The following is a 27,759-nucleotide window of genomic DNA, read 5'->3' as shown; positions in this document are numbered from 1 at the left end:
GCCCAGGGCTTCTCTCCACCCCCTGGCCCTGCCCGCTGACTCCTCCCCACCCCATGACCCCTTCCTCCTGTCCACTGCTTGCTCCTCTCAGCTGGCAGCTGGCTGAGGGCTCCTCTCTGCCCCCATCATTGGCAGGCAGCCACCAGCGGAGACGAGGGTGGAGAGGAACCCTCAGCCAATGCCACTCCAGCCTGGTGACCATCCGCTTCGGGTTCCCTGGGATGGGGCCTGCCACTCCCTGCCGCTCTGCAGAAGTGATGGCCTGGGGAAGTTGGTGCCTGTCACCCCACTCCGCCGATGCAAGGAAACGTCTCATCCGCCACGTGCAGCACCAATGCCAGGCGGGTAGGGCTGGGTGGGGCCCCGGTGGACAGGACCGCTTTGTGCTCCCGAGCTTCAGCTGTTCTGCCCCCTAGCACTGTGCTGGGAGGGGGATCCCTGCTCTGCAGTGGCTCAGCAGGGTCTGGGGGCAGGGCTTGGGGAAATGGGTCGTGAAGGGGATGCTGGGATGTGAAGGGGTGGGAGGTGCTGGGGAGTGGGGAAGGTTTGTGTGATTTGGGATGCTTGGCAGTGAGGGTCTGTTGGGGGGCACTGTGTAGTTGTGGTGCTGAGGCTGTGGGGAAGAACACTGGGCAGTGGAGATAGAGGAGATGTGTGAGTGTTGGAGCGCTAAGAAGTGGGGCGTCTGTGTGTATTGCTGGGCAGCTGTGGTTGGGCTGAGGGTGGGGGTGCGCTGGGCGGGGTGATGGTGTGGAGGGCGCTGTGCATTTATGTGGGGGGGAGGCCTCTGGGCATAGGGAGTTGGGGAGCGTTTGGGGTTGTGTGGCACAGCATGGGTCCACCCCCATGGTTCAGGGGGCACGCTGGCAGCACAGGGCCGGGTCAACTGCCGGTCTGTGAACAGTGTCCTCACACTGGGCGGAGCAGGGCTAACTCTGCCATGCCCCATTGCCGCTGGCCAGCCTCTCACTCCGGGGACTCACTCAGCAGGACAGTGGGGTGGGAGCAGGTATTGGTTCATATTCTCTGTGTATATATAAAGTCTGCTGCAGTTTCCACGATATGCATCTGAGGAAGTGAGCTGTAGCTCACGAAAGCTTATGCTCTAATAAATTGGTTAGTCTCTAAGGTGCCACAAGTCCTCCTTTTCTTTTTGCAAATACAGACTAACACGGCTGTCACTCTGAAACTCGGGGGACTGACTTCCCCTTGCCATGCTCTATTGCCTCCATGGGGGCCCACAAATATGTTTGGCGGGGGGCGCACAAAAGATTAATCTGGCCCTGCCCCTGGCTCCTCCCCCAATTTTGCCCTTCAGCCCCTATCCTAAACCTGCCTCTAGCTGCTTGACCCCCCCGGCTAGTCAATTTCCACCCCTTCTCAGACCCTGCCCATCCATCCCCCCCTGGATTTGACGCCTTTGCGCCGTTTTGATCCCTGGGCTGCAGCGAGCAGGCAGCAGAATCAGACGGGAGCGAGGGCGGCGCAGGGCTGCCGGAGGGGCTCTGGTTCCCGCCCGCCCCTGTGGGGCAGCTGGCTCAGCCGCTCCTGTGTCGGCACGGTCGCTACGGCAGGGGGCTCGTTAGCTGCAGTCGCCGCCGGGCTCTGCCTACAGCTAAGGGAGGGAGGCGGCTGCTCCGTCTCTGCCCTGCGGGCTCGGGGTTGAACTTCCTGGGTCAGAAGCTGCTGCCGCTGCCGCCGCCTCCATCTATTGCGATCCTGGAACCGGACTTATCAGTTGCTGCCCAGCGGGGTGTGTGCGGGGAGAGCCCTGCCCCAGCGCCCCTCGGGGCCCAGCCGGGGGACTTTCTCCGGGGGCTGGAACCAGCCCCTGAGCCGGAGCCTGCAGGTGAGGGGAGAGACCCGGGGGAAGGGCTGGGGCCGGGCAGGAAAGTGACTCTGCACCAGCGGCCCCCCCTCGCCCCAGCTCTGCTCCCGGGGGGCGGGGGTCTGCGAGTCCCAGAGCTGCTGCCCTCCCTGGCCCTCCCTAGTCTCTGCCCCCCTGAGCGCCTGCAGGAGCCGAGCCGAGCCAGCGCCGGGAGAGCGAAGGCCCCGGACCAGGGACCGAGTCTCCCAGCCCGAGAGGAGGGGAGGGGGGCAAGAGGGAGATGGGGAACAGACTGGCAGGGGCAGCAGGAGCAATCAGTGGGGAGGGAGGTCTCAGCCCTGCCCAGCCCCATTCCCTGCAGCACCCCGGGCAGATTGACTTTCCTGGGGGAAGGTGAGGAGCAGGGAGAGGAAAAGCCAGTTCCTGCCTCTGCCTGGTCCCCGCGCTGCTGGGGGACTGTGCTCCCCTGGGCCTGGGGACAGTGTCACGGGGATCCTTCAAAGCGGCTCCTTGGATTCTGCTCTTTCATGACAGCTGGAGCTCACAGTGACGCTGTTGGGTGCACAACTTTAATCTAAAAGGCCTTTTTCAGATGCTTATAACATGTTCAGTTACTAGATGAACCTCGCTTCTACCCACTCTGGCAGTTCCTATGTTGATCTTTGCAGTGGACAGTCTCTCTCTGAGGTGAATTTATTTCTGAAAGTTGGATGAAGAACCAGCTTCTGGGCTGTCTCCCTTCACTTTGCCCACAATTTACCAGGTCTCATTATTGTCAAGCCTAAATTTAGGTCCTCAAACCTCTGTTCTAATTACATTTTAGCACCTTTCTCTTGAACATAAGCACACATCACTTTCATAAGCTACAGTTTGCTGGCTCAGCAATTTGAATCCCAGAGAACTGGACAGGGATTTGGGATTTAACGTCAGGGTTTTTTTTAAAATATCTTGGCTCAAGTATTTTCCCAGAATGGCGGAGTCTGGAATGTCTGTCAGCAGGGAAAGGACTGGGGGGAACTGAAACCTTCCCCATCACCCTCCTCATGCTGACAGGCTGCAGAATAACACCCACATTTTGCTCCAGGTTGTCCCATGCCCTCCAGAGACAGGGAAGGGAAATGACTGCAGCGGAGCTGGTGACCTTCGAGGAAGTGGCTGTGTATTTCTCTGAGGAGGAATGGGCTCTGCTGGACCTGGGTCAGAGAGCCCTCTACAGGGACGTCATGCAGGAGAATTATGAGACTGTGACCTTGCTGGGTAAGGATGCATAGCCCCTTGGGAAGTAGAAGCTGCAGCTGTCTCTAAAGCACTGGGGCTGGTTTCTGTGCAGGATTCTTCATTGGTCCCCCAGATATCAGGAGGATCAGTCCCTAGCTCCTGTGTGTGAAAGACTGTGCCTTTCACATCCCCTCTCACAGAACAGAAGTTTCAGGGACATAGTGATGGTGCTACTCTTCCTATAACCAAGGTTTTCAAGTGAGACAAATTCACTGTCTACTCCCCCTTCCCAAGGCAAATTCCAACTTCTGGGGTCTCTGAGCTCTCTGCCATCTCACCTTAGGACTGCCTCAGTCCCCAGTGGCCAGATTTTCAAATACACTTACAGCAGGTCTACGCTATTGCTTAAATCAATATAACTTACATCACTCAGGGTGTGTGAAAAAGACAGCCCCTGAGTGTTAGGATATAGATATTCAGGCCTGTCTGTAAAGGCCTATACTCTAAGAATTTAGGTGTATTCTTATCACTTGGCTAGTGATAGAGGTATAAAAGAAAGAATCAAAATCACTGTCTGCCGGTGTAAGGGCCTTCTCTTACTGTGACAGTCTGAGGCCCTGTTCTTAGGCTAAGGCCTTTGGCTAAGCAGCAGAGGCAGCCATAAGCTGGGAAGCGAAGGGTCACATCCTCACATTCCAAACTAGTCACATTGAAATAAGGTGCTATTGGGCTGTTAGGCACTATCAGGACAGGATTGTATTCCTATCACCTCCAGAGAAAGGGAAGTGCCTAGAAAATGTAAAAGGAAACTTAGTTTGATAGCATCCTGTCTGGCAAGAACTCACTTATCAATAGCTGGGATGTGAAATCCTCACTTCTGTATTGTTTTGTCATTATAGTTCCCACTTTGCTGTTGTTTGTCTGTATAATCTGTCTGGTTCTGTGATTGTTCCTGTCTGCTGTATAATTAATTTTGCTGGGTGTAAACTAATTGAGGTGGTGGGATATAATTGGTTACATAATCATGTTACAATATGTTAGGATTGGTTAGTTAAATTTCAGGAAAATGATTGGTTAAGGTATAGCTAAGCAGAACTCAAGTTTTACTATATAAACTGTAGTCAATGAGGAAGTGACGGGGTGGGGGTGGGGGTGGGCATGTGGGTGTGTGAGATGGGAACAGGGAATGGGGGTAAGAAAATTGGAATCATGTTTTGCTAAAGGGGGAGATGGGAACAGGGAATGGGGGTAAGAAAATTGGAATCATGTTTTGCTAAAGGGGGAGATGGGAACAGGGAATGGGGGTAAGAAAATTGGAATCATGTTTTGCTAAAGGGGGAGATGGGAACAGGGAATGGGGGTAAGAAAATTGGAATCATGTTTTGCTAAAGGGGGAAATGGGAACAGGGAATGGGAGTAAGGAAGTTGGAATCATGTTTGGCTAAGGGTAGGAATGGGAACAGGGACACAGGTGTAAGGCTCTGTGGTGTCAGAGCTGGGAAGGAGGATACTAGGGAAGGAAACTGGAATCATGCTTGCTGGAAGTTCACCCCAATAAACATCGAATTGTTTGCACCTTTGGACTTCGGGTATTGTTGCTCTCTGTTCATGTGAGAAGGACCAGGGAAGTAAGTGGGTGAAGGAATAAGCCCCCTAACACTGAGCAACGCAAGTTACGCTGACCTAAGTGCTATCCACACCGGTGCTATGTCGGTGGGAGATGCTCTTACGCCAACATAGCTTCTGCCTCTATTGGAGGTGGAGTAATTATGCCACTGGGAAAGCGCTCTCCCATCGGCATAGTGTGTCTTCACTAGACACACTACAACTGCATATATAGTGTTTCTAGTGCAGCCATAGCCTCTTGGTAATAACAAAATGTTTTTTAAGTACATCAGAAGCAGGAAGCCTGCTAAACAACCAGTGAGGCCCCTGGACGATTGAGATACAAAAGGAGCACTTAAAGATGACAAAGTCATTGCGGAGAAACTAAATGAATTCTTTGCTTCAGTCTTCACGGCTGAGGATGTTAGGGAGATTCCCAAACCTGGGCTGTCTTTTGAAGGTGACAAATTTGAGGAATTGTCACAGATTGAAGTGTCACTAGAGGAGGTTTTGGAATTAATTGATAAACTTAACTGTAACAAGTCACCGGGACCAAATGGCATTCACCCAAGAGTTCTGAAAGAACTCAAATGTGAAATTACGGAACTATTAACTATGGTTTGTAACCTGTCCTTTAAATCAGCTACTGTACCCAATGACTGGAAGATAGCTAATGTAATGCCAATATTTTAAAAGGGCTCTAGAGGTGATCCTGGCAATTACAGACCAGTAAGTCTAATGTCAGTACCAGGCAAATTAATTGAAACAATAGTAAAGAATAAAATTGTCAGACATGTAGAAGAACATAAATTGTTGCACAAAAGTCAACATGGTTTCTGTAAAGGGAAATCATGTCTTACTAATCTATTAGAGTTGTTTGAATGGGTCAACAAACATGTGGACAAGGGGGATCCAGTGGACATAGTGTACTTAGATTTCCAGAAAGCCTTTGACAAGGTTCCTCACCAAAGGCTCTTAAGTGAATTATGTTGTCATGGGCTAAGATGGAAGATCCTTTCATGGATTGAGAACTGGTTAAAAGACAGGGAACAAAAGGTAGGAATAAACGGTAAATTTTCAGAGTGGAGAGGGGTAACTGGTGGTGTGCCCCAAGAGTCAGTTGTAGGACCAGTCCTATTCAACTTATTCATAAATGATCTGGAGAAAGGGGTAAACAGTGAGGTGGCAAAGTTTGCAGATGATACTGAACTGCTCAAGATAGTTAAGACCAAAGCAGACTGTGAAGAACCTCAAAAAGATCTCACAAAACTAAGTGATTGGGCAACAAAACGGGAAATTAAATTTAATGTGGATAAACGTAAAGTAATGCACATTGGAAAAAATAACCCCAACTATACATACAATATGATGAGGGCTAATTTAGCTACAACTAATCAGGAAAGAGATCTTGGAGTCATTGTGGATAGTTCTCTGAAGATGTCCACGCAGTGTGCAGCGGCAGTCAAAAAAGCACACAGGATGTTAGGAATCATTAAAAAGGGATAGAGAATAAGGTGGAGAATATCTTGTTGCCCTTATATAAGTCCATGGTACGCCCATATCTTGAATACTGCGTACAGATGTGGTCTCCTCATCTCAAAAAAGATATACTGGCATTCGAAAAGGTTCAGAAAAGGGCAACTAAAATGATTAGGGGTTTGGAACGGGTCCCATATGAGGAGAGATTAAAGAGGCTAGGACTTTTCTGCTTGGAAGAGGACACTAAGGGGGGATATGATAGAGGTATATAAAATCATGAGTGGTGTGGAGAAAGTGAATAAGGAAAAGTTAGTTACTTGTTCCCATAATATAAGAACTAGCAGCCACCAAATGAAATTAATGGGCAACAAGTTTAAAACAAATAAAAGGAAGTTCTTCTTTACACAGCGCACAGTCAACCTGTGGAACTCCTTGCCTGAGGAGGTTGTGAAGGCTAGGACTATAACAGGGTTTAAAAGAGAACTGGATAAATTCATGGAGGTTAAGTCCATTAATGGCCATTAGCCAGGATGGGTAAGGAATGGTGTCCCTAGCCTCTGTTTGTCAGAGGGTGGAGATGGATGGCAGGAGAGATATCACTTGATCATTGCCTGTTAGGTTCATTCCCTCTGGGGCACCTGGCCTTGGCCGCTGTCGGCAGACAGGATACTGGGCTGGATGGACCTTTGCTCTGACCCAGTCTGGCCCTTCTTATGTTCTTATGGTGGTGATTGGGAGGGTGAAGCAAAGCAGTGCTGCCACTCCCCCCGGCCCCAGTTACCTCTCTGGAGACACAAACGCTGGAGGAGCAGGCAGCCAGTGACTTCCCCACCTTCCCATAGGCACTGGGGTCAGACTTAAGTCCTGGGGCTTCAGATGTCAACCCCTGGACTCACCCCCCACCCCGCTGCCCCTGGCATCTCCCTACCCACTTCCTCATCCAGGACTTAATTTGTCCCTGGGCTTGCCAGGGCTGAGTAAATCTGCTGTGAAAAGGGATATTTCTATTTGTTTTTTAATATCACTTTTCACAGCAGAGTTAGTAGTTAGCTGGGAGGCCCTGAAAAGTGATGTTAACATACAATTATCATTTTTCACAGCAGCAGACTTACTAGCTAATAAGTCTTTTAAAAAAGCAACCAAAAGAAACAACAACAAAAAAGACAAGAACATGAAAAGCACCTTATTTGTGTTTCTGTTCTGGTCCAGTAAAGAATAGAGAACTGTATATTTTTATTATTGTCTGCAAAAAAACCTCTTATATAAATAAATTACAATGATTTGGACATGTGCCTGTGCATATATGTTTGTTTTTCCTAAAGTTAATTAAGCATTTTAGGAAAAATTGTGAGTGCGGCCACCAGCAAGAGTGGGTGGTCACACTCTGAGGCTACCAAAAATTTATTGAGAACCCCTGGTCCAGTGTCATGGGTCTGGGTCTGGGTCTGGCTGTTGTTAGTGCCTTCACTAAGGGCTCCCTCTTGTGCCAATGTGCCAAACTCCTGGAAGGAGGGTGTTGTTCCTGGGGTCTCTTCCTGGCTGTGGTTGTTCTCTGTGAAGTGATGGTTCCTGGTAGTGAGAGGGGCTGGGTTCTGGGGCTCAGTGAGGGTTAATGACATAATTTATGGTCTGGAAGTATTGTGTGGGGTAGGTCACTTTAGTAGAAAAAAGCGAGGAGGGCTCTTGTGTTCCAGGCTCTGCTCTGTGACTCAGGGGCCTGGATTCAATTCCAGGCTCTTCCACAGCCTCCCTGTCTGACCTCTTGTAAATCACAGTCTGCGGTTTTCAAAGGGGCCCTAGAGAATTAGATATCCAATCTTTTTCCTTCGGTGTCTGGGACCCTTTAGAAGTCCCAGCTTTATTTTTCTAGTCCTTCTTTTCCTCTCTGTGAAATGGAGAAAAAAATCCACTCCCTGTCTGTTTTGTCTTTTTAGATTGACAGCTGTTTTGGGTAGGGCCTGTCTCTCACTACGTGGATGTCTGATGCCTATTTTGAGAGCGAGGATGGGCCAGTGGTTAGGGCTCTGACAGCAAACTCCAAAGACCTGGGTTTAATTTCTTGCTCTGATTACCACAGACTTTCTGTGTGGCTTGTGTATGTCACTTGAACTGTCTGCCACAGTTGCCTATCTGTACAATATTTATTATAGCTCATCCCTGTGTCACAGAGGTCTGAGGATAATTACTTTAAATACTGTGGGGTGCTCAGTTACTGTGGTATGAGGGGCCACATAAGTACACTGATAACACAGTGGACCGTGATTTCAATCTGAGTTTCACTGTGCTTCTGTCACTAATAATCTCGTCCTCCTGCAGCAGTAGCATCAGTGGTGTAAGGGGTACAAAAATTCTTTGTTCTGAAGTCTCTTTTTGCTCGTCTGTAACCCAGCACCAGCTTTCTCCACCCTGCTGTAGCTAATACATCTTTGTGCTCCTTGGCCTCTTGCTTGGGTAGAGTTTTCATGAGTTTCTGGGGATGGAGCATGATGGTAACTGCTGCTTCATAGATTAGCAGGACGGTGTGTCTGCGTTTGAGACCAGATGGGAATAGAGCATCTCCTCTGCCTCTCTGGGTCTGTGGTTCACGGGGTAACTGAAGTGAAGTGAGGCTCAGCAATCCTTCCTAAAGGGACAGTTCTGGTTTGTGCCTGAAGTAGGGAGCAGCCTGACAGGGCTGGGGATGAGGGGGGTTTGGTTTTTCTGATGCCTGTGTCCAGTCCAGGAGGTGACTGACTGTGTGTGGGAATAGACATTGCCTGAGAGAAACTCAGGATATATCTTCAGTGCAGATTTAACTTGGGTGATCAACATAGAGAGACCAGACAGCAAATGTGAAAAATCAGGACGGGGTGGGGTGTAATAGGAGCCTATGTAAGAAAAAGACCCAAAAATCGGGACTGTCCCTATAAAATCAGGACATCTGGTTACCCTAGATCGACACCTGGGTCTAAGCACTGGAGTTAGCCTAGCTGGGCTGTGAGCAGCCACCCTGCAAGCCCTGTGCAAGTTACAGTGTCCTCACTGGTGCTGCACTCAACTTGTGTATGTCTCTATAATTTCTGGGGGCTCATCCCATGGTTCTTAGCACGGCAGGGAGCTGCGATGCCCTGTGATTCTTTTTCACTGAATCGGGGGAGGACTCTCTGTCCTTATGAGCACAGGGAGACGTGGGAAGGATTTGAAGGACTATTAGCACTTGAGTGACATAGCCTTCACCCTCACTTCAAAGTGTATGATTTACCAGCCTGAGTGAAAGAAGCCTGGCCTTTAGCCTTTATCCCCGATGAGCCAGCCAACCTGGCTTTACTTCTGTTTCAGGCATTAGGAAACTATTAGTGGACAGTGTATCCAGTTCTGGTGTCCACACTTCAAGAAGAATGTTGACAAATTGGAAAGGGGCTTACAAAAGTGCCACAAGAATGATTCGAGGTCTGGAAAAATCTGCCTTAGAGTGAGCGACTAAAGGAGCTCTGCCTATTCAGTTTATCCATGTCATAAATATAAAGGGAAGGGTAAACACCTTTAAAATCCCTCTTGGCCAGAGGAAAAAGGGTTAAGAAGCTAGGATAACTTGCTGGCACCTGACCAAAATGACCAATGAGGGGACAAGATACTTTCAAAAGCTGGGGGGAGGGAGAAACAAAGCCTCTCTCTATCTGTGTGTGTGATGCTTTTGCCAGGGACAGAACAGGAATGGAGTCTGAGAACTTAGTAAGTAATCTAGCTAGATATGCGTTAGATTCTGATTTCTTTAAATGGCTGAGAAAATAAGCTGTGCTGAATGGAATAGATATTCCTGTTTTTGTGTCTTTTTGTAACTTAAGGTTTTGCCTACAGGGATTCTCTATGTTTTGAATCTAATTACCCTGTAAGATATTTACCATCCTGATTTTACAGAGGTGATTCTTTCTACTTTTAAAAGAAGAATTTTAATAGGAGTCTGATTGCTTTTTCATTGTTCTTAAGATCCAAGGGTTTTGGTCTGTGGTCACCTAGCGTTCAGAGTGGGGAAGGAACCTTGACATGGTGGCAGAGTGGTGGGATTAACTTGAAATCATTTTGAGATCAAGTTCAGAATTTTTGAACCAGAAGCACAGATTTGAAAAGGAAATATTTTTTTTTCCTTTGGGCTGCTGGAGAGCAGGTTTTAAACTGAAAGCAGTTAGAGGTTTTTTTTCTCTGCTTTGGGGCCAGAGCAGAGACAAAAGGGAATTTTTTGTCTTTTGTGAGCTGCAGTTTTCTCTACCTAAAGGCAGGGTAGTTAACCTCCTGCAGGGAAATTCACCTGTCTTCACAGACCTGAAGAAGTTTTTGTTTTGTTTTTTTTTACCTAAGAGCAACTAGAGGGGTTTTCTGCCTATTTGCCTGGAGACAAAAGTGTTAGGGGTTTTTTTTAAGGATTTCTCTGTAGGCTGACAATCGCTATCCGAGAACATAGGTATCTGGACAGCACAGCAAAATTTTACAAGTCAAGTTTTTTGTTTGTTTGTTTTGTTTTCTTTCTAACTCCCGGGTGTAAAGTTAGTTAAAAACAGAGCGGTTAGGATGACAGACTCCACGGTTCAACAAAAGCTGGAATTAGCTAGATTAGAGGCTGAGGAAAAACAAAAGGAACATGAAAGACAGATAGAACTCATGCAGATGGGAATGGAGGCAAGGGCCAAAGAAATGGAGGAGAAGGAAAAAGAGAGGAAGCATGTGGAGGAGGAGAAGGAAAAAGAGAGGAAGCATGCACTGGAGATAGAGAAGGCAAAGGCTCAGCAGAATATACCAATAAACCCTAGCAATCCTTCTCCAGGTACCCCTTCCCATCCCAGAAAGTTCCCCACCTACAAGGCAGGCGATGATACTGAGGCCTTCTTAGAAAACTTCGAAAGGGCCTGCCTTGGGTACAGCATCTCTACAGACCAATACATGGTAGAGCTCAGGCCGCAGCTCAGTGGACCCTTAGCTGAGGTGGCGGCTGAAATGCCTAAGGAACACGTGAACCAGTATGAACTGTTTAAAACCAAGGCGAGAGTCAGAATGGGGCTAACACCCGAGCATTCCTGTCAGCGGTTCAGAGCCCTAAGGTGGAAACCAGACGTGTCATTTACTCGACATGCCTACCACATTGTGAAACATTGGGATGCCTGGATATCGGGAGCAAGTGTTAAATCTCCAGAAGATTTGCCCTTCCTAATGCAAATGGAGCAGTTCTTAGAGGGTGTTCCTGAGGAAATAGAAAGATACATCCTAGATGGGAAGCCCAAAACTGTAATCGAGGCGGGGGAGATTGGAGCCAAATGGGTGGAGGTGGCAGAGAAGAAAAAAACTGGTCACAGCTGGAGCGGATACCAGAAGGGACAACCTCAGACCACACCCTACTACCTGGGGCAGCCCAAGGTCCCACCTACCCCCCAAGGAACCCTCCAGCCACCTTATCGTCCTGCCACACCGTTCTCCAGCAACCCCCCTCACCCCAGTGACCCATCAGCTGGACGATGTTTTAAATGTAACGAGCCAGGGCATGTAAAGGCCATCTGCCCCAAGAACCCCAACAGATTATAGTTCATTGCACCGGAATCACACCAGAGGTCCGCAGGCCCAGATACCTCCCAGATACCCTCGGAGCGGAGGGAAACTGTGAGTGTGGGCGGGAAGAAGGTCACCGCGTAGAGGGACACCGGAGCACAAGTGTCGGCTATCCATGCTTCCTTAGTGGAACCCAATTTAATCAACCCAGAGATCCAAGTGACCATTCAACCCTTCAAGTCAAACTCTTTCAATTTGCCTACAGCCAAGTTGCCTGTCCAGTACAAGGGCTGGTCAGAAATGTGGACTTTTGCAGTCTATGATGATTATCCCATCCCCATGCTGTTGGGGGAAGACTTGGCCAATCATGTGAAGCAAGCCAAGAGGGTGGGAATGGTCACCCGCAGCCAGGCTAAACAAATCGTGAGGCCTAGCTCTGTTCCGGAAACTTCTACCAGGACCCAGTCAGAGATGATGGACCCGGACACCAGGCCAATGTCTGCAACAGCAGTAGTGGATCCAGTCCCAGAGACCCAGACAGAGCCAGAACCGGAACCAGCGGAACAACTAGCACCAGACCCCTTGCCAGCACTGAATCCAGTACTTGCAACCCCAACACCAGAGGGCCCCACCGAACCTGAACTGGCAGCAGCCGATAACCCTACACAAGAGGCTCAGCCGGAGCCTGAATCCCAACATAGTGCACCAGCGGAGAGGGGTTCACAGTCAACGGAAACAGCTCCATCCCCTACATTGCTTCCAGAGGGACCAAGCCTGGGTCCACAATCCAGTGAGGAACTGATGTCTCCAGCATCAAGGGAACAGTTCCAGACCAAACAGAAAGTAGAGGAAAGCCTCCAGAGAGCTTGGACGGCGGCACAGAACAACCCACCACCTCTCAGCTCTTCTGACTGATCCAGGTTTGTTGCAGAAAGAGGACTTTTATACAAGGAAACTCTTTCTGGTGGACACCAGGAAGACTGGCATCCTCAGAGACAGTTGGTAATTCCAACTAAGTACCAGGTCAAGCTCTTGAGCTTGGCCCACGATCATCTTAGTGGCCATGCTGGGGTGAACAGGACCAAAGGCCGTTTGGGGAGGTCATTCCACTGGGAGGGAATTGGCAAGGATGTTTCTACCTATGTCCGGTCTTGTGAGGTATGCCAAAAAGTGGGAAAACCCCAAGACCAGGTGAAAGCCCCCCTCCAGCCACTCCCCATCATTGAAGTTCCATTTCAGCGAGTAGCTGTGGATATTCTGGGTCCTTTTCCGAAAAAGACACCCAGAGGAAAGCAGTACATACTGACTTTTATGGATTTTGCCACCCGATGGCTGGAAGCAGTAGCTCTAAACAACACCAGGGCTAAAAGCGTGTGCCAGGGACTAGCAGACATTTTTGCCAGGGTAGGTTGGCCCTCCAACATCCTCACAGATGCAGGGACTAATTTCCTGGTAGGAACTATGGAAAGCCTTTGGGAAGCTCATGGGGTAAATCACTTGGTTGCCACTCCTTACCACCATCAAACAAATGGCATGGTGGAGAAGTTTAATGGATCTTTAGGGGCCATGATACGTAAATTCGTAAATGAGCACTCCAATGATTGGGACCTAGTGTTGCAGCAGTTGGTCTTTGCCTATAGAGCTGTACCACATCCCAGTTTAGGGTTTTCACCATTTGAACTTGTATATGGCCGCGAGGTTAAGGGGCCGTTACAGTTGGTGAAGCAGCAATGGGAGGGATTTACACCTTCTCCAGGAACTAACATTCTGGACTTTGTAACCAACCTACAAAACACCCTCCGAACCTCTCTAGCCCTTGCTAAAGAAAACCTACAGGATGCTCAAAAAGAGCAAAAAGCCTGGTATGATTAACATGCCAGAGAGCGTTCCTTCGAAGTAGGGGACCAGGTCATGGTCTTAAAGACACTCCAGGCCCATAAAATGGAAGCCTCGTGGGAAGAGCCATTCATAGAATATCAGGGTTGGAAGGGACCAAGAGGTCATCCAGTCCAACCCCCTGCTCAAAGCAGGACCCATCCCCGAGTAAGTCATCCCAGCCAGGGCTTTGTCAAGCCTGACCTTCTGGGGAAGGAGATTCCACCACCTCCCTAGGTAACGCATTCCAGTGTTTCACCACCCTCCTAGTGAAAAAGTTTTTCCTAATATCCAACCTAAACCTCCCCCACTGCAACTTGAGACCATTACTCCTTGTTCTGTCATCTGCTACCACTGAGAACAGTCTAGATCCATCCTCTTTGGAACACCCTTTCAGGTAGTTGAAAGCAGCTATCAAATCCCCCCTCATTCTTCTCTTCTGAAGACTAAACATCCCCAGTTCCCTCAGCTTCTCCTCATAAGTCATGTGTTCTAGTCCCCTAATCATTTTTGTTGCCCTCTGCTGGACTCTCTCCAATTTTTCCACATCCTTCTTGTAGTGTGGGGCCCAAAACTGGACACAGTACTCCAGATGAGGCCTTACCAATGTCGAATAGAGGGGAACGATCACGTCCCTCGATCTGCTGGCAATGCCCCTACTTATACACCCCAAAATGCCATTGCCCATCTTGGCAACAAGGGCACACTGTTGACTCATCCAACTTGCCATCCACTGTAACCCCTAGGTCCTTTTCTGCAGAACTGCTGCCTAGCCATTCGGTCCCTAGTCTGTAGCGGTGCATTGGATTCTTCCGTCCTAAGTGCAGGACTCGGCACTTGTCCTTGTTGAACCTCATCAGATTTCTTTTGGCCCAATCCTCCAATTTGTCTAGGTCCCTCTGTATCCTATCCCTCCCCTCCAGCGTATCTACCACTCCTCCCAGTTTAGTGTCGTCTGCAAACTTGCTGAGGGTGTAATCCACACCATCCTCCAGATCATTTATGAAGATATTGAACAAAACCGGCCCCAGGACCGACCCCTGGGGCACTCCACTTGATACCGGATGCCAACTAGACATGGAGCCATTAATCGCTACCCGTTGAGCTCGACAATCTAGCCAGCTTTCTATCCACCTTATAGTCCATTCATCCAGTCCATACTTCTTTAACTTCTTTAACATGGTCCAGGAGCACCTGGGAGCTGTTAATTATCTCATAGCATTCCCCACCTCCAACCGAAAGCCTACAGTATACCATATTAATTCTCTAAAGCCCTTTTATTCCAGAGAATTAAAGGTTTGTCAGTTTACAGCCCAGGGAGGAGATGACGCTGAGTGGCCTGAAGGTGTCTACTACGAAGGGAAAAGTGCTGGTGGCATGGAAGAGGTGAACCTCTCCATGACTCTTGGGCGTATGCAGCGACAGCAGATCCAGGAGCTGTGCACTATCTATGTTCCAACGTTCTCAGCCACCCCAGGACTGACTGAACAGGCATACCACTCCATTGACACAGGTAATGCTCACCCAGTTAAAGCCCAGCCTTACCGGTGTGACGAAGTGAGACTGTTCTTAATGTTTCCTCTGAATAGTGTGGGGGTGCCTCAGTTTCCCCTAGGCAGTTCTTAAGTATCTAGGGGGTGGGGTAAGGGTGTATGATCATTGCAGAGCCCTAGAGGGCAGGTGTGTGCAGGGGTCTGGACACAGAGAATGGTCGACACCCTGTTTCCTGGCAACTAATGGCCTGGGCCCTTCCCCCCTGCAAGGTGAGAGCTAAAGGGTTGGAGAACAAAGGAATCAGGTGACCTCCTGGCCCGGGAAAGGAACAAAGCCCAGGGGAGGAGGGGCTGGAGGGAGTTTCAGTTTGGGGCTGGCTAGGACATGGAGTGAAGGGCAGACGTGGTTGTCTGGCTCACTGCCCCCCAAAATGGACCCAGCTGAGGGGTCCTGTTCTCTGCACCTACAAGCTCTGTTTTAGACCATGTTCCTGTCGTTTAATAAACCTCTGTTTTACTGGCTGGCTGAGAGTCACGTCTGTCTGCGAAGTTGGGGTACAGGACCCTCTGGCTTCCCCAGGAGCCCCGCCTGAGCGGACTCGCTGTGGGAAGCGCACGGAGGGGCAGAGGATGCTGAATGCTCCAAGGTCAGACCCAGGAAAGTGGAAGCCGGGTGAGCTGTGTGTCTGCAGACAGGCTGCTCACAGAAAGGCGACTGCCCCAGAGTCCTGACTGGCTTCATGGGGAGCAGTTCCAGAGTATCGCCCAGGGACTCCGTGACACCAACGTTACTGGGTGTCTCCTCTAGCTAAAACTGCTATAGAACGGGAGATCCAGGATACGTTACAGATGGGTGTAATCCACCTCTCTGGCAGTGCATGGGCATCTCCAGTGGTTCTAGTTCCCAAACCAGATGGGGAGATACGTTTTTGCATGGACTACCGTAAGCTAAATGCTGTAACTCGCCCCAACAACTATCCAATGCCACGCACGGATGAACTATTAGAGAAACTGGGATGGGCCCAGTTCATCTCTACCTTGGACTTAACCAAGGGGTACTGGCAGGTACCGCTAGATGAATCCGCCAAGGAAAGGTCAGCCTTCACCACACATCTCGGGCTGTATGAATTTAATGTACTCCCTTTCGGGCTGCGGAATGCACCCGCCACCTTCCAAAGACTTGTAGATGGTCTCGTAGCGGGATTAGGAGAATATGCAGTCGCCTACCTTGACGATGTGGCCATATTTTTGGATTCCTGGGCAGAACACCTGGAACATTTTAAAAAATTGTCTTCGAGTGCATAAGGGAGGCAGGACTAACTGTTAAGGCTAAGAAGTGTCAAATAGGCCTAAACAGAGTGACTTATCTTGGACACCAGGTGGGTCAAGGAACTATTAACCCCCTACAGGCCAAAGTGGATGCTATCCAAAAGTGGCCTGTCCCAAAAATCAAAGAAACAGGTTCAATCCTTCTTAGGCTTGGCCGGTTATTACAGACGATTTGTACTGCAATACAGCCAAATCGTCACCCCACTGACAGACCTAACCAAAAAGGTCAGTGGACCGAAGAGTGTCAGAAGGCCTTTAACCAGCTTAAAGCGACACTGATGTTTGACCTTGTACTAAGGGCCCCAGACTTTGACAAACCATTCCTAATAACCACAGATGTGTCCGAGCGTGGTGTGGGAGAAGTTTTAATTCAGGAAGGACCGGATCAAGAATTCCACCCTATAGTGTTTCTCAGCAAGAAGCTGTCTGAGAGGGAAAGCAACTGGTCAGTCAGCGATAAAGAATGTTACGCCATTGTCTACGGTCTGGAAAGCTACGCCCATATGTTTGGGGACGGCATTTCCACCTGCAAACCGACCATGCTGCGCTACGGTGGCTTCATACCGCCACGGGAAATAACAAAAACCTTATTGGGTGGAGTTTAGGTCTCCAAGATTTTGATTTCTATTAAAAAGTCTTCTTGTAAGAAAACTGAATGCTTTTTCATTGTTCTTAAGATCCAAGGGTTTGGGTCTGTCACCTATGCAAATTGGTGGGGATTTTTATTAAACCTTCCGCAGAAGGGGAGGGTAACTTTTGGGAGGATTTTGGGGGGGAAAGACGTTTCCAAACTGACTCTTTCCTAATAATATACCGGTTAGACGTTTGGTGGTGGCAGGGATAAAGTCCAAGGGCAAAAGGTAAAATAGTTTGTACCTTGGGGAAGTTTTAACCTAAGCTGGTAAAAGTAAGCTTAGGAGGTTTTCATGCAGGTTTCTAGGTTTCTGTACCCTAGAGTTCAGAGTGGGGAAGGAACCTTGACAATCCAGGAGAAGGTTAAGAGGTGTATTGAACAGAGCCCAAAGATACCTACATGGGGAGAAAATGTGTGACAGCAGAGGGCTTTTTAATCTAGCAGACAAAGTCAGAATGAAATCCAGTGGCTGGAACCTGGAGCTTGACAAATTCAGGCCAGTCAGAAGGTGCAAATGTTGAAGTGAGTGAAGTATTGGAGAAGTTACCTAGAGTTTTGGTGTACTGTGCATCACTTGGAGTCTTTAAATCAAGCCAGGGATGTCTCGCTCTAAGACAACAAGATATGGGCTTGATTCGGAATCTCTGGGTGAGGTTCTCTAGTCCAGTGTTTCTCAAATGTGGCCACCAGTCACTTTTCATGCAGCCATGACAGTTTCCTGGGTGGTGATGGAGGGGAGGGGGTCAAAGCAGCGGCACCTATCCCTCCCTCCCTCCCTCCCTGTTGTTCCTGGATGTGACACCCTGCACCACCTCTGCAGACAGGTGGGGCACAACACTGGAGGAGCAAGTGAAGGCGGTGGAGCTTGGCCTTTAGCCCTGGGGTGGTTGGGCAGCACGTTCCAGTGGCAGCTCCAGCCGCATGGCTTTGGGTGCTGACCCCTGGCTCCGGCCATGTGGTGGTGGGTGCCACACCCAGCTCCGGCAGTGCAGCTCCTGGCTCCAGCCCCAGGCTCCAGCCCCAGTGCTTTGAGTGCTGACCCGCGATTCTGGCCATGTAGCAGCAGGTGCTGACTTGGATCCAGCTGCGCAACCCCCAGGCTCCAACTCTGGCTATGGCTCTGGTCATGGGGCTTTGGGCGCTGACCCCCAGATCCAGCCATTCAGAGGTGTGGCTCAACACCCTTCCCCATTGCACTTGGCCCGCGCAGTCTCCCCCAGCCTCTCATCCATCCCTGCATTGCCCCTGGCCCCTGCTTCCTTCCCCCCACACCCTCATCTAGGGCTTAATTTTCCCTGAAAAAAAATGAAATTAACAAACATGCAAGTATCACTTTTCACAGCAGACTTAACTAGCTAGCTGGGAGGCTATACGTGTATATTTGTTAATATCACTTTTCACAGCTTCCCCTCTAGCGAGTAATGTGCTGTGAAAAGTGATATTAAACATAAAAATATCACTTTTCACAGCATTATTTTATATTAGTCTGCAAAAAACCCCTACATACATAAATTACAATTATTTGGATTTATATATGTGCATATTTATTTGTTTTTTCTAAAGTTAATTAGGTAGTTTAGGAAAAAGCGTCAGTGCGGCCACCAGCAAGAGTTGGTGGCTGCACCCTGAGGTCACCAAAAAATTGTTGTGAGAACCCCTGCTGTCGTCTATATTTTATACAGGAGATCAAACTTGATCATAATACTCGCTTCTGGCTTCAACATCTTTGAATCTGTTTGCAAGTCTATATGATAGTTGGGAAACCGGTTAGCCTTGTCTGGGGACTCAAGCCCCATTTAAACAAACCATCCCTATTCACCAAGAACATAAGAACACCTTTAACTTAATGTAAATAGGATTCAAGCACTGAGTTTAAGTGGTGTGCTCAACTGACCACCTGGGAGATTATGGGTGGGATTTGTTTGGCTAGAGCATCTAAATTTCTGCATCTAAGTAAAGGCAGGAGTGCAGAGACTGCTGATAGCGAGCAGGGCAGAGTGAGGGCAGCAGCTTCAGTAAATATTACTGAGCATGCTTAGTCCATGTGAGCATGCTCAGTCCAAGCCAAGCCTCAAATCTGTGACTTCAGAAAAGCAGACTTTAACAAACTTAGAGAAGTAGTAGGTATGGTCCCAGAGGAAGAATATCTAAGGGGAAGAAGGAGTTAAGAAGAGCTGGTAGTATCTGAGAGAGAATATTTAAGGCACAACAAGGAAGACCCCCAATGCACATGAAAGATAGGAAGAACAGTAAGAGGCCAATATGGCTGAATCTGCAGCTTTTTTACTGACCTGAAAATCAAAAAGCAATCCAACAAAAAGTGGAAAAATGGATAAATCACTAAGGATGATTATGAAAGAACAGGAGAAGCACATTGAGGAAAAAATGAGAGAGGCTGTGGCACAAAATTAGTTGCACATAGCAACAGACATGAAAGGAAATAAGAAGAGGTTCTATAACCACGTTAGGAACAAGAAAAAGATGAAGGAAAGTGTAGGCCCACTAGTTAGCAGGGAAGGAGAGCTAACAATGAATACCATCAAGGCTGAGCTTTTTAATGCCTATTTTGCTTCAGTTTTCAGTAAAGATAATTATGATCAGATGCTTAACATTACTAGTATTAACAAGAAGGAGGAAGAAACACAATTTAGAATAGGGAAAGAATAAGCTGAAGAATGTTTAGTAAAGTTAGAGGTATTCAAGTTGGCAGGGCCTGACCATATTTACCCTAGGACACTTAAGGAACTAGCTAAGGCAATCTCAGAAAACATTAGCAATTATTTTTGAGAACTCATGGAGAACAGGTTAGGTCCCAGTGGACTGGAGAAAGTGAAACTGACGTCCTATTTTTAAAAGGGGAACAAAGAGGACCCACAGAATTATTGACAAGGCAGCTGAACTTTGATACCTGGATAGATACCGGAGGAAGCAGGGTTATAAGGAGGAGCTAGCATAGATCTGTCCAGTACAAATCAAGCTAAAACAAACTAATTTATTTCTTTGACAAGGTTACTCTCCTAGTGCATAGGGAAGTAGCACTAGACACGATTTAGCTTGATTTCAGTAAAGATTTGACACAATCCCACATGATATTATCATATGCAATTTAGGGAATATAGTCTAGCTCAGTGGTCTCCAACCTTTTTACACACAAGATCACTTTTTGAATTTAAGTGCGACACAGGATCTACCCCACGCCTTCCCCGAGGCCCTGCCCCTTCTCTAAAGCCCCGCCACACTCACTCCATCCTGCACTCACTCCATCCTCCCCTCCCTCCGTCGCTCACTCTTCCCCACCCTCACTCACTTTCACTGGTCTGGGAAAGGGGTTTGGGAGGGGGTGTGGGCTCTGGGCTGAGGTCGAGGGTTTCTGAGGGTGGGAGGGGGCTCTGGGCTGAGCTTGAGGCAGGGGGTTGGGATGCAGGAGGGGTTGAAGGGTGCAAGCTGTGGGAGGGAGTTTGGGTACAGGATAGAGCTCAAGGCTGGGGCAGAGTATTGGGGTGTGGGAGGGGCTATGGGTGTCAGCTCCAGATGGGGGGGTTAGGGTGTGGGAGGGGGTTCAGGTGAAGGAGGGGATATGGGGTGCTGGTTCTGGGAGGGGGCTCAGGGCTGGGGTGCGGGCTTCTGCCAGGTGGCACTTAGCTCAGGCATCTCCCGGTTGGTGGTAGGGTCCCTGCCTGCGCCGGCCCCACGCCGCTTGCAGAAGCAGCCAGCACAATCCTGCGGCCCCGCGGGGACGGGGGGGAAAGCACGTGGCTCCATGCGCTGCTCCTGCCTACTTGCGAAACAGGTTAATATAATTCTGGTGTGTCTAAACAGAGATGATGTGTGTAAGACACAGGAGGTAGTTATCTTTTGTCTACTTGGCACTGCTGTGGCCTCAGATGGCACACTGTGTCCAGGTTTAAACACTACACTTTAAGAAAGATGTGGACAAATAGGACAGAGTGCGGAGGAGAGTGACAAAAGTGATAAAAGATTTAGAAAACATGAGCTATGAGAAAAGGTTACAATAAGTGGGGATGTTAGTTGTGAGAAAAAAGGACTGAAGGGAGACCTTATAACAGTCTTCAAACATGTTACAGGGTGTTGTAAAAAGGATGGAGATCAGTTGTTCTCTGTGTGCACTGAAGATAGCAGAAGAAGCAATCGGCTTAATGTGCAGCAAACAAGATTTAGGTTGGATATTAGGAAAAACTCTCTAACTGTAAGGATATTTAAGCACTAGAACAGTTATCAAGGCAGGTTCATAGAATCATAGAATATCAGGGTTGGAAGGGACCTCAGGAGGTCATCTAGTCCAACCTCCTGCTCAAAGCAGGACCTAATCCCCAACTAAATCATCCCAGCCAGGGCTTTGTCAAGCCTGACCTTAAAACCTCTGAGGAAGGAGATTCCACCACCTCCCTAGGTAACCCATTCCAGTGCTTCACCACCCTCCTAGTGAAAAAGTTTTTCCTAATATCCAACCTAAACCTCCCCCACTGCAACTTGAGACCATTACTCCTTGTTCTGTCATCTGCTACCACTGAGAACAGGTTCTAGAATCCCTGTCACTGAACGTTTTTAAGAACAGGGTGGACAAACACCTGTTAGAGATGGAGTAGGTTTTATTTGATCCTGCCTCAGCACAGGGGATTGGACTAGTCAGGGACCACTGCCCCATTATGCAAGGTACTGCATGGGGACACCTAGTAAAGTGCAGTCTCCAGATGAAAGAGCTCCCAGTCTAACGAATATAGAATCATAGATATTTAGGGCTGCAAGGGACCTCAAGAAGTGAGTCAGGACCAAGTAAACCTAAATTATCCCTGACATGTTTATCCAACCATTTTTTAAAAGCCTCCAGCAATGGGGATTGCACAACCTCCCTTGGAAGCCTATTCCAGAGCTAAACTACCCTTCTAGTTAGAAAGTTTTTTCCCTAATATCTGACCTAAATCTCCCTTGCTGTAAGTTAAATCTATTACTTCTTGTCTTACCTCAGTTCATCACCATCCTCTTTTTATCAGCCCTTAATAAATTTGAAGAATGTCAGTCTTTTTGCTCAAGACTAAACATGTACATGTTTTTTAACCTTTCCTTATAACTCATATTTTCTAAATCTTTTATCATTTTTGTTGCTCTCCTCTGGACTCTCTCCAGTTTGTCCACATCTTTTCTAGAGTGTGGTGCTCAGAATCGGACACAGTACTCATACTGAGCCCTCCTCAGTGCTGAGTAGAACAGGCCATTTATGTCCTCTGTCTTACATACAACGCTCCTGTTAATACACCCCAGAATATTAGCCCTCCTCATGAGGTTGGCGAGTTGGTGCACCAACATCTTTGTGTTCTGTCTTGTATTGGGGAGGGGTAGCTGTGACAGGAGAGTAGTTGTCAGTGATGGGAGAGAGGTTGTATCTCAGATAGGTAGAGAGGGTAGCAACTCTGCTAGGCTCCCCAGGGGAATAAGTTAGGGCAGTTTCCTAGGCAGAGGTGGTGAACCCTTGCTCCAGATCAGATCTTGTATGGTTTATAGCCCAGACCCTGGAGGGGAGGGGAAAGGATAGCAGAGAGCCTCTCTGCACTTTCCTGCTTAGATTCTGGATCTGGGAGGAGTAACAGAACTGACCTTAATGAACAAGTTTCTTTGCCCCACAAGCAGGATTTCTGATTTTCAAACCTGACGTCATCTCCTGGCTAGAGCAAGGAGAGGAGCTGTGGCTCCCTGGTCTCCATGGATACAAGGAAAGAGAGATCCCAAGAAACACCCACACAGGTGAGGATTGTGCAAAACCGATTCAGAAATCAAGTTTTCTATCCTCCTGGCAAACATCAATCATGAATTTTTAATTAAGTGTGTCTGACCCTTTAGCCCTGCCTTCATCTATATTCAGAGGATGTGGAGGAAGGATGGGTCCCCTCCTCTCTCTTCTTGGAGGGAGAGTAGATAGGATTCAGCCCCTGATTTTTTTTTAATCTCCTCAACAGTTACTTTGGTTTGTTCCCTCCTTTTCTGTTCCCCTTTCTGAGGTTCCCATCCCCCCCACCCTCCCCCTGGCCCGGGGCTGACTCCTGTCTGGGTTCTCTCTCCGTCCCAGCAGGTGATGGGACGGTGAGTGAGACTGAGGAGGAGAATCCTGAGCAGCAAGGTCATGGGCAAGTGGAACCACAGGGGATGGTATTGGAAGGAGCCGAAGGGGATGTTTCCCAGAGTCATGAGGAGGAAGAAGCCCATGAGGGTCAGAGCAGGCCAGAGACAGAGCAAGGAAACAACTCAGAGGAGAGACAGGGTAAATCTAGAGGAATCAGGAAAATCAAAGAAACTGTTCAACAGAGAATCCCCACTGGAGAGAGATCCTACACGTGTGGTGACTGTAGGAGAAGCTTCCAATACAGATCAGCCCTTATTAGACACCAGAGAATCCACACAGGGGAGAGACCCTACAAGTGTCTCGATTGTGGGAAAAGCTTCAGACAAACCTCAGCCCTTAGTAAACATCATACAGTCCACACGGGAGAGAGACCCTATGAGTGTCTAGAGTGTGGGAAAAGCTTTCGGCAGAGGTTCCATCTTGTTAAACATCAGAGAATCCACACGGGAGAGCGACCCTATGAATGCTTCATATGTGAGAAAAGCTTCAGTGAGAATTCACAGCTTCTGTCACATCAGAGAACCCACACAGGAGAGAGACCCTATAACTGCCCCGATTGCGGGAAAAGCTTCCGTCATAGATCAGTCCTTATTGAACATCAGAGAATCCACACGGGAGAGAAACCCTACAAATGCAATGAGTGCGGGAAAAGCTTCAGTCGGTTCTCTCACCTTCTTTCACATCAGAGAACCCACACAGGAGAGAAACCCTATAACTGCCCCGACTGTGGGAAAAGCTTCAGTGAAAGCTCAACCCTTATTCAACATCAGAGAATCCACACGGGAGAGAAACCCTACAAATGCAAAGAGTGTGGGAAAAGCTTCAGTCACATCTCACATTTCCTAACACATCAGCGAATTCACACAGGAGAGAAACCCTATAACTGCCCTGACTGTGGGAAAAGCTTCAGTCACAACTCGACTCTTACTCAACATCAGAGTATCCACACGGGAGAGAAACCCTACAAGTGCAATGAGTGTGGGAAAAGCTTCAGTCGGATCTCACGCCTCCTATCACATCAGAGAATCCACACAGGAGAGAAACCCTATAACTGCTCTGACTGCGGGAAAAGCTTCCGTCAGAGGTCAGTCCTTGTTACTCACCAGAGAGTCCACACAGGGGAGAAACCCTTTCAATGCCCAGAATGTGGGAAAAGCTTCACTGTGAGCTCAACCCTTACTAAACATAGGAGAATCCACAGTTGAGAAAGTCCCTATGAGTATACTGACTGTGGGAAAAGCTTCAGTCAGAATTCACAGCTTCTATCACATCAGAGAACCCACACAGGAGAGTGACCCTATAACTGCCCCAATTGCGGAAAAAGCTTCCATCACAGCTTAGTCCGTATTGAACATCAGAGAATCCACATGGGAGAAAAACCCTACAAATGTGCTGAGTGTGGGAAAAGCTTCAGTTGGCTCTCAGGCCTCCTATTGCATCAGAGAATCCACACTGGAGAGAAACCCGGTAACTGCCCTGACTGCAGGAAAAACTTCTGTCAGAGGTCAGTCCTTGTTGCTCACCAGAGACTCCACACAGGGGAGAAACCCTTTTAATGCCCAGAATATGGAAAAGCTTCACTGTGAGCTCAGTCCTTATTAAACATAAGAGAATCCACAGTGGAGAAAGACCCTACGAGTTTATTGACTGGGAACGGCTTCAGTCATATCTCACACTTTCAATCACATCAGAGAACCTCCATTGCAGAGTCACCTTATAAATGCCCTGACTGTGGGAAAGGCTTTCGGCACAGCTCAGACCTCATGACACATAAGAGAATCCAGAGATCACAAAACCAAGAATTGTCCTGGCTGGGGAAGGGCCAAGTGAATAACACCTTTGCCAATTCCCACAAATCTCAGAGGGTCAGGCCAGGCCTGGCCTGGCAGGAGTGGCCACGTAATGAGGACATGGTGTAGTTATAAAGCAGAAAATGAAATAACCTTCCTGGAGCAAAGCTGTGGAAAACGAGAATCTGAGATGAGACTTTCACGTTGTGATGGTATTTTATTATAATTTTCCAGATGCTTCCATTCAGGTTATCTATTGAAATTTGGTCTTATGTACCTAGACTCATCCCTATCTTATATGCTGTGACTTTGCATTAACTCTTGATAGTATTTTAGGTTGGTATCCACCGAGGGACTTAGGCGCTGTGACACTCAGTATTGCAGAAACTAAATTTTTTGGCACCTAGCAAATCACGGAAACAACACCAGGATCAACAAAGCCTGAGTTAGGAGCACCAGCTCCCACTCTACAATAAATGAGAGATAGGTGCCGTAGAATGAGATTCACAAAAGCCAGCATGCTACGTAGGGCACTGCCTAAGCTAGCCAATGGGCGATGATGACCAGAGGGATGTGTGCTAAACCTCACCCCTCCCAGGGGCATAGGAACCTATCTCTGTTTGTGGTTGACAAACCAGGGAAGGTAGATGCGGTGGGGCCTGGTCCAGTAAGTGTGTTCAGAAGCCGCCTGAGTCCACCCAAAACAGTGAGGAAAATCCTCCTAAGAACATCACCGGATGAAGTTCTAGCATTTGAATGTGACAACTTTTTAACTGAAACTGATGTGGTGCTGATTTAAACTGCCTGCTTGCACCTGTAACCGCCAGTTACTGTTCACACCTTGTCTATGTAGTGCTGAGCTGACTTTAATTGTCTTATTAATTATCTGCCTTACTGCCTAAAAGAGCTACCCTTCAAAGCTTTGGTTTGGCAAGGACATAACTAAATCTCCGCTGTGCTTACTGTGTTATCCCAGCTTTGTGGAAATCCATTGCTTGATGGTTAATTTTCTTTTGTTGTCTTGTTTCAACTCAATTCCTAACTTCAAGTGCTACTGAGATCTAGCAACTTTGTTAATCACTGTTCTGCTCTTGCCTGTATCTTGGGTTATGGCTACACTATGATTCTTTTAGCGACACGGCTGTGCTGCTACTGCCAGGCCGCTAAGAGGCATGCAGCGTAGCGCTGTTCACACCGGTGCTTTTTGTCAGTAAAACTTTTGTCATTTGGGGGGGGGGTGTTATTCTAACACCCCTGAACAACAGAAGTTTTGCTGACCAAGTGCCAATGTAAACAAACCCTTACACTCATGCCCTCCAGCTGGGCTGCCTTTGCACGTGTGAGTGAGAATTACCTGCCAGTGAAAGAAATCTCCTCAGATCTGTCTCCCTTGGGATATTACAGTGTGTGTGTGTGTGTGTGACCAAAGCTATCTTCTAACTTCAGATTCATACTTTAATCTTTACTTGTGTGGCTTTAGAATACTCTTACTTCTAAAATAATTTTAACTATGTTGTGTGTGTTTTTAACTACAGAGTTGTCTCACTTGTTCCTATTTTACACTCCAGACTAGCTTCATTCCAGTCTTGGGGTGGGAACTTCATTAGTTCCTATTTTACCTTTGCCCATTTTAAATAACAAAAGCAGGGTACTTTGTGATAGTTCTTTTTCTATATTTGAACAATACAGTGTCACCCATAGATGTATGGTATTACCTTTAATAAAAAATAAAAGATGTAATAATAGCTTTGCTAGCTTTTATGAAGTTGACACTCCTTTCAATTGTATTGCCTGATCAACCTATCTAGTTTCATCCAAATTTATTTTTAGGTTAAAAGTTTTAATATCAAGTTGAATTGTTTATTTTGGGACATCCCTTATGCACAGGAAAAAGAAGCCTGGGTAAATTTTTATGTGGTTACTTCCTGAATGCATTAATAACGATGATCAATAATTCCATGTTTTCTTTGCTTTTCCTGAACCAGCCCGCTGAGGAGCAATTAATTAACAATTCCATCTATTTATTGTTTCTCCTAATGTAGCCAGACAGCCAGCCCACCCCCTTCAGACCAGCATTGCTGGAAACACAGGAGGAAGCCGGAACAGGGCACTTAACATATATTCCAGCACAGCCTTTGAAGCTGTGAAAGCACAGGTGTGCTGCTACAATGTGCCTCTGGGAACATATACAACGATTAAGCTCACAGCAGGCAGAGGCCCTGTGACAGACATGGTTCTTAGCCCCTACTAAATAGCGTGATGCACACACACCAACATCCTAGGTGGGAAAATATTTACCCTGATAAAAGAAATGTCCAGTAGTCGAAACTTATTGTTTCTCTCCCTTGCAAGTGTAAACTACTCTTGCAAAAGCTGGCATCATCCCGACAGACCAGCCTCAATTTGGCATAAGAAAGGAGAAAGAGAATAAAGGAGTACAGAGGTATAAGTAGGGGACCTACAGCACCATGATTTTTGAGTGCTTTTCACTATCTATCTGCTGGTCAGATAAGTGACAGCCTCCCAAGGCTTCTGCAGCTAAGAGGGTCCCTACGCCTTGTCCCTTATTCGTCTTTCCGCGGAATTGAGTGACCGATCCTGGCTTGGCACCGCTGGAATCGAGAGATGCAAGGAGGGTAAGAAGCACCCACACCTGATCTCCTATCTTTAGTGTACACATATTTTGAAATAGAGCTCTATACTTTGTTTTCTTTCTTTGGGATTGTGGCTTCAGTTTTGTAACTTGTTTGTATGTGTAACATCTCTACATTTAAATAAGTAGGCACTAGCAATTTTGTAACCACATGATTAGAATCTAGCTTAATAAATTTTGGTAACCATTTATGCATAAGCCTGAC

At 47.8% G+C, this 27,759-nt stretch overlaps 1 protein-coding gene and 1 non-coding gene across 2 annotated transcripts; both read left to right on the top strand.

The window, feature by feature from the left end:
* The first annotated feature begins 1,434 nt into the window (after positions 1-1,434).
* On the top strand, positions 1,435-27,759 carry LOC140898216 (uncharacterized). Its single transcript, XR_013634614.1, has 5 exons — positions 1,435-1,849; positions 2,913-3,085; positions 14,832-15,032; positions 22,619-22,735; positions 23,058-27,759. It is a non-coding gene; the product is annotated as an uncharacterized LOC140898216 (transcript).
* On the top strand, positions 10,411-14,508 carry LOC144929420 (uncharacterized). The gene has a single exon (XM_078848834.1). The coding sequence runs from the start codon at positions 10,676-10,678 to the stop codon at positions 11,678-11,680; it is 1,005 nt and encodes a 334-aa protein (XP_078704960.1). The 5' UTR covers positions 10,411-10,675; the 3' UTR covers positions 11,681-14,508.

This window comes from Lepidochelys kempii, chromosome 14 (assembly GCF_965140285.1).
Source record: "Lepidochelys kempii isolate rLepKem1 chromosome 14, rLepKem1.hap1, whole genome shotgun sequence".
NCBI lineage: Eukaryota > Metazoa > Chordata > Testudines > Cheloniidae > Lepidochelys > Lepidochelys kempii.
The sequence above is the reverse complement of the archived record's forward strand: the minus strand, read 5'-3'. Positions and strand labels throughout refer to the sequence as shown.

Bases quoted from the DNA above. Each gene is read 5' to 3' on its own strand.
- LOC144929420 (XM_078848834.1), top strand. From the start codon at position 10,676: ATGACAGACTCCACGGTTCAACAAAAGCTGGAATTAGCTAGATTAGAG.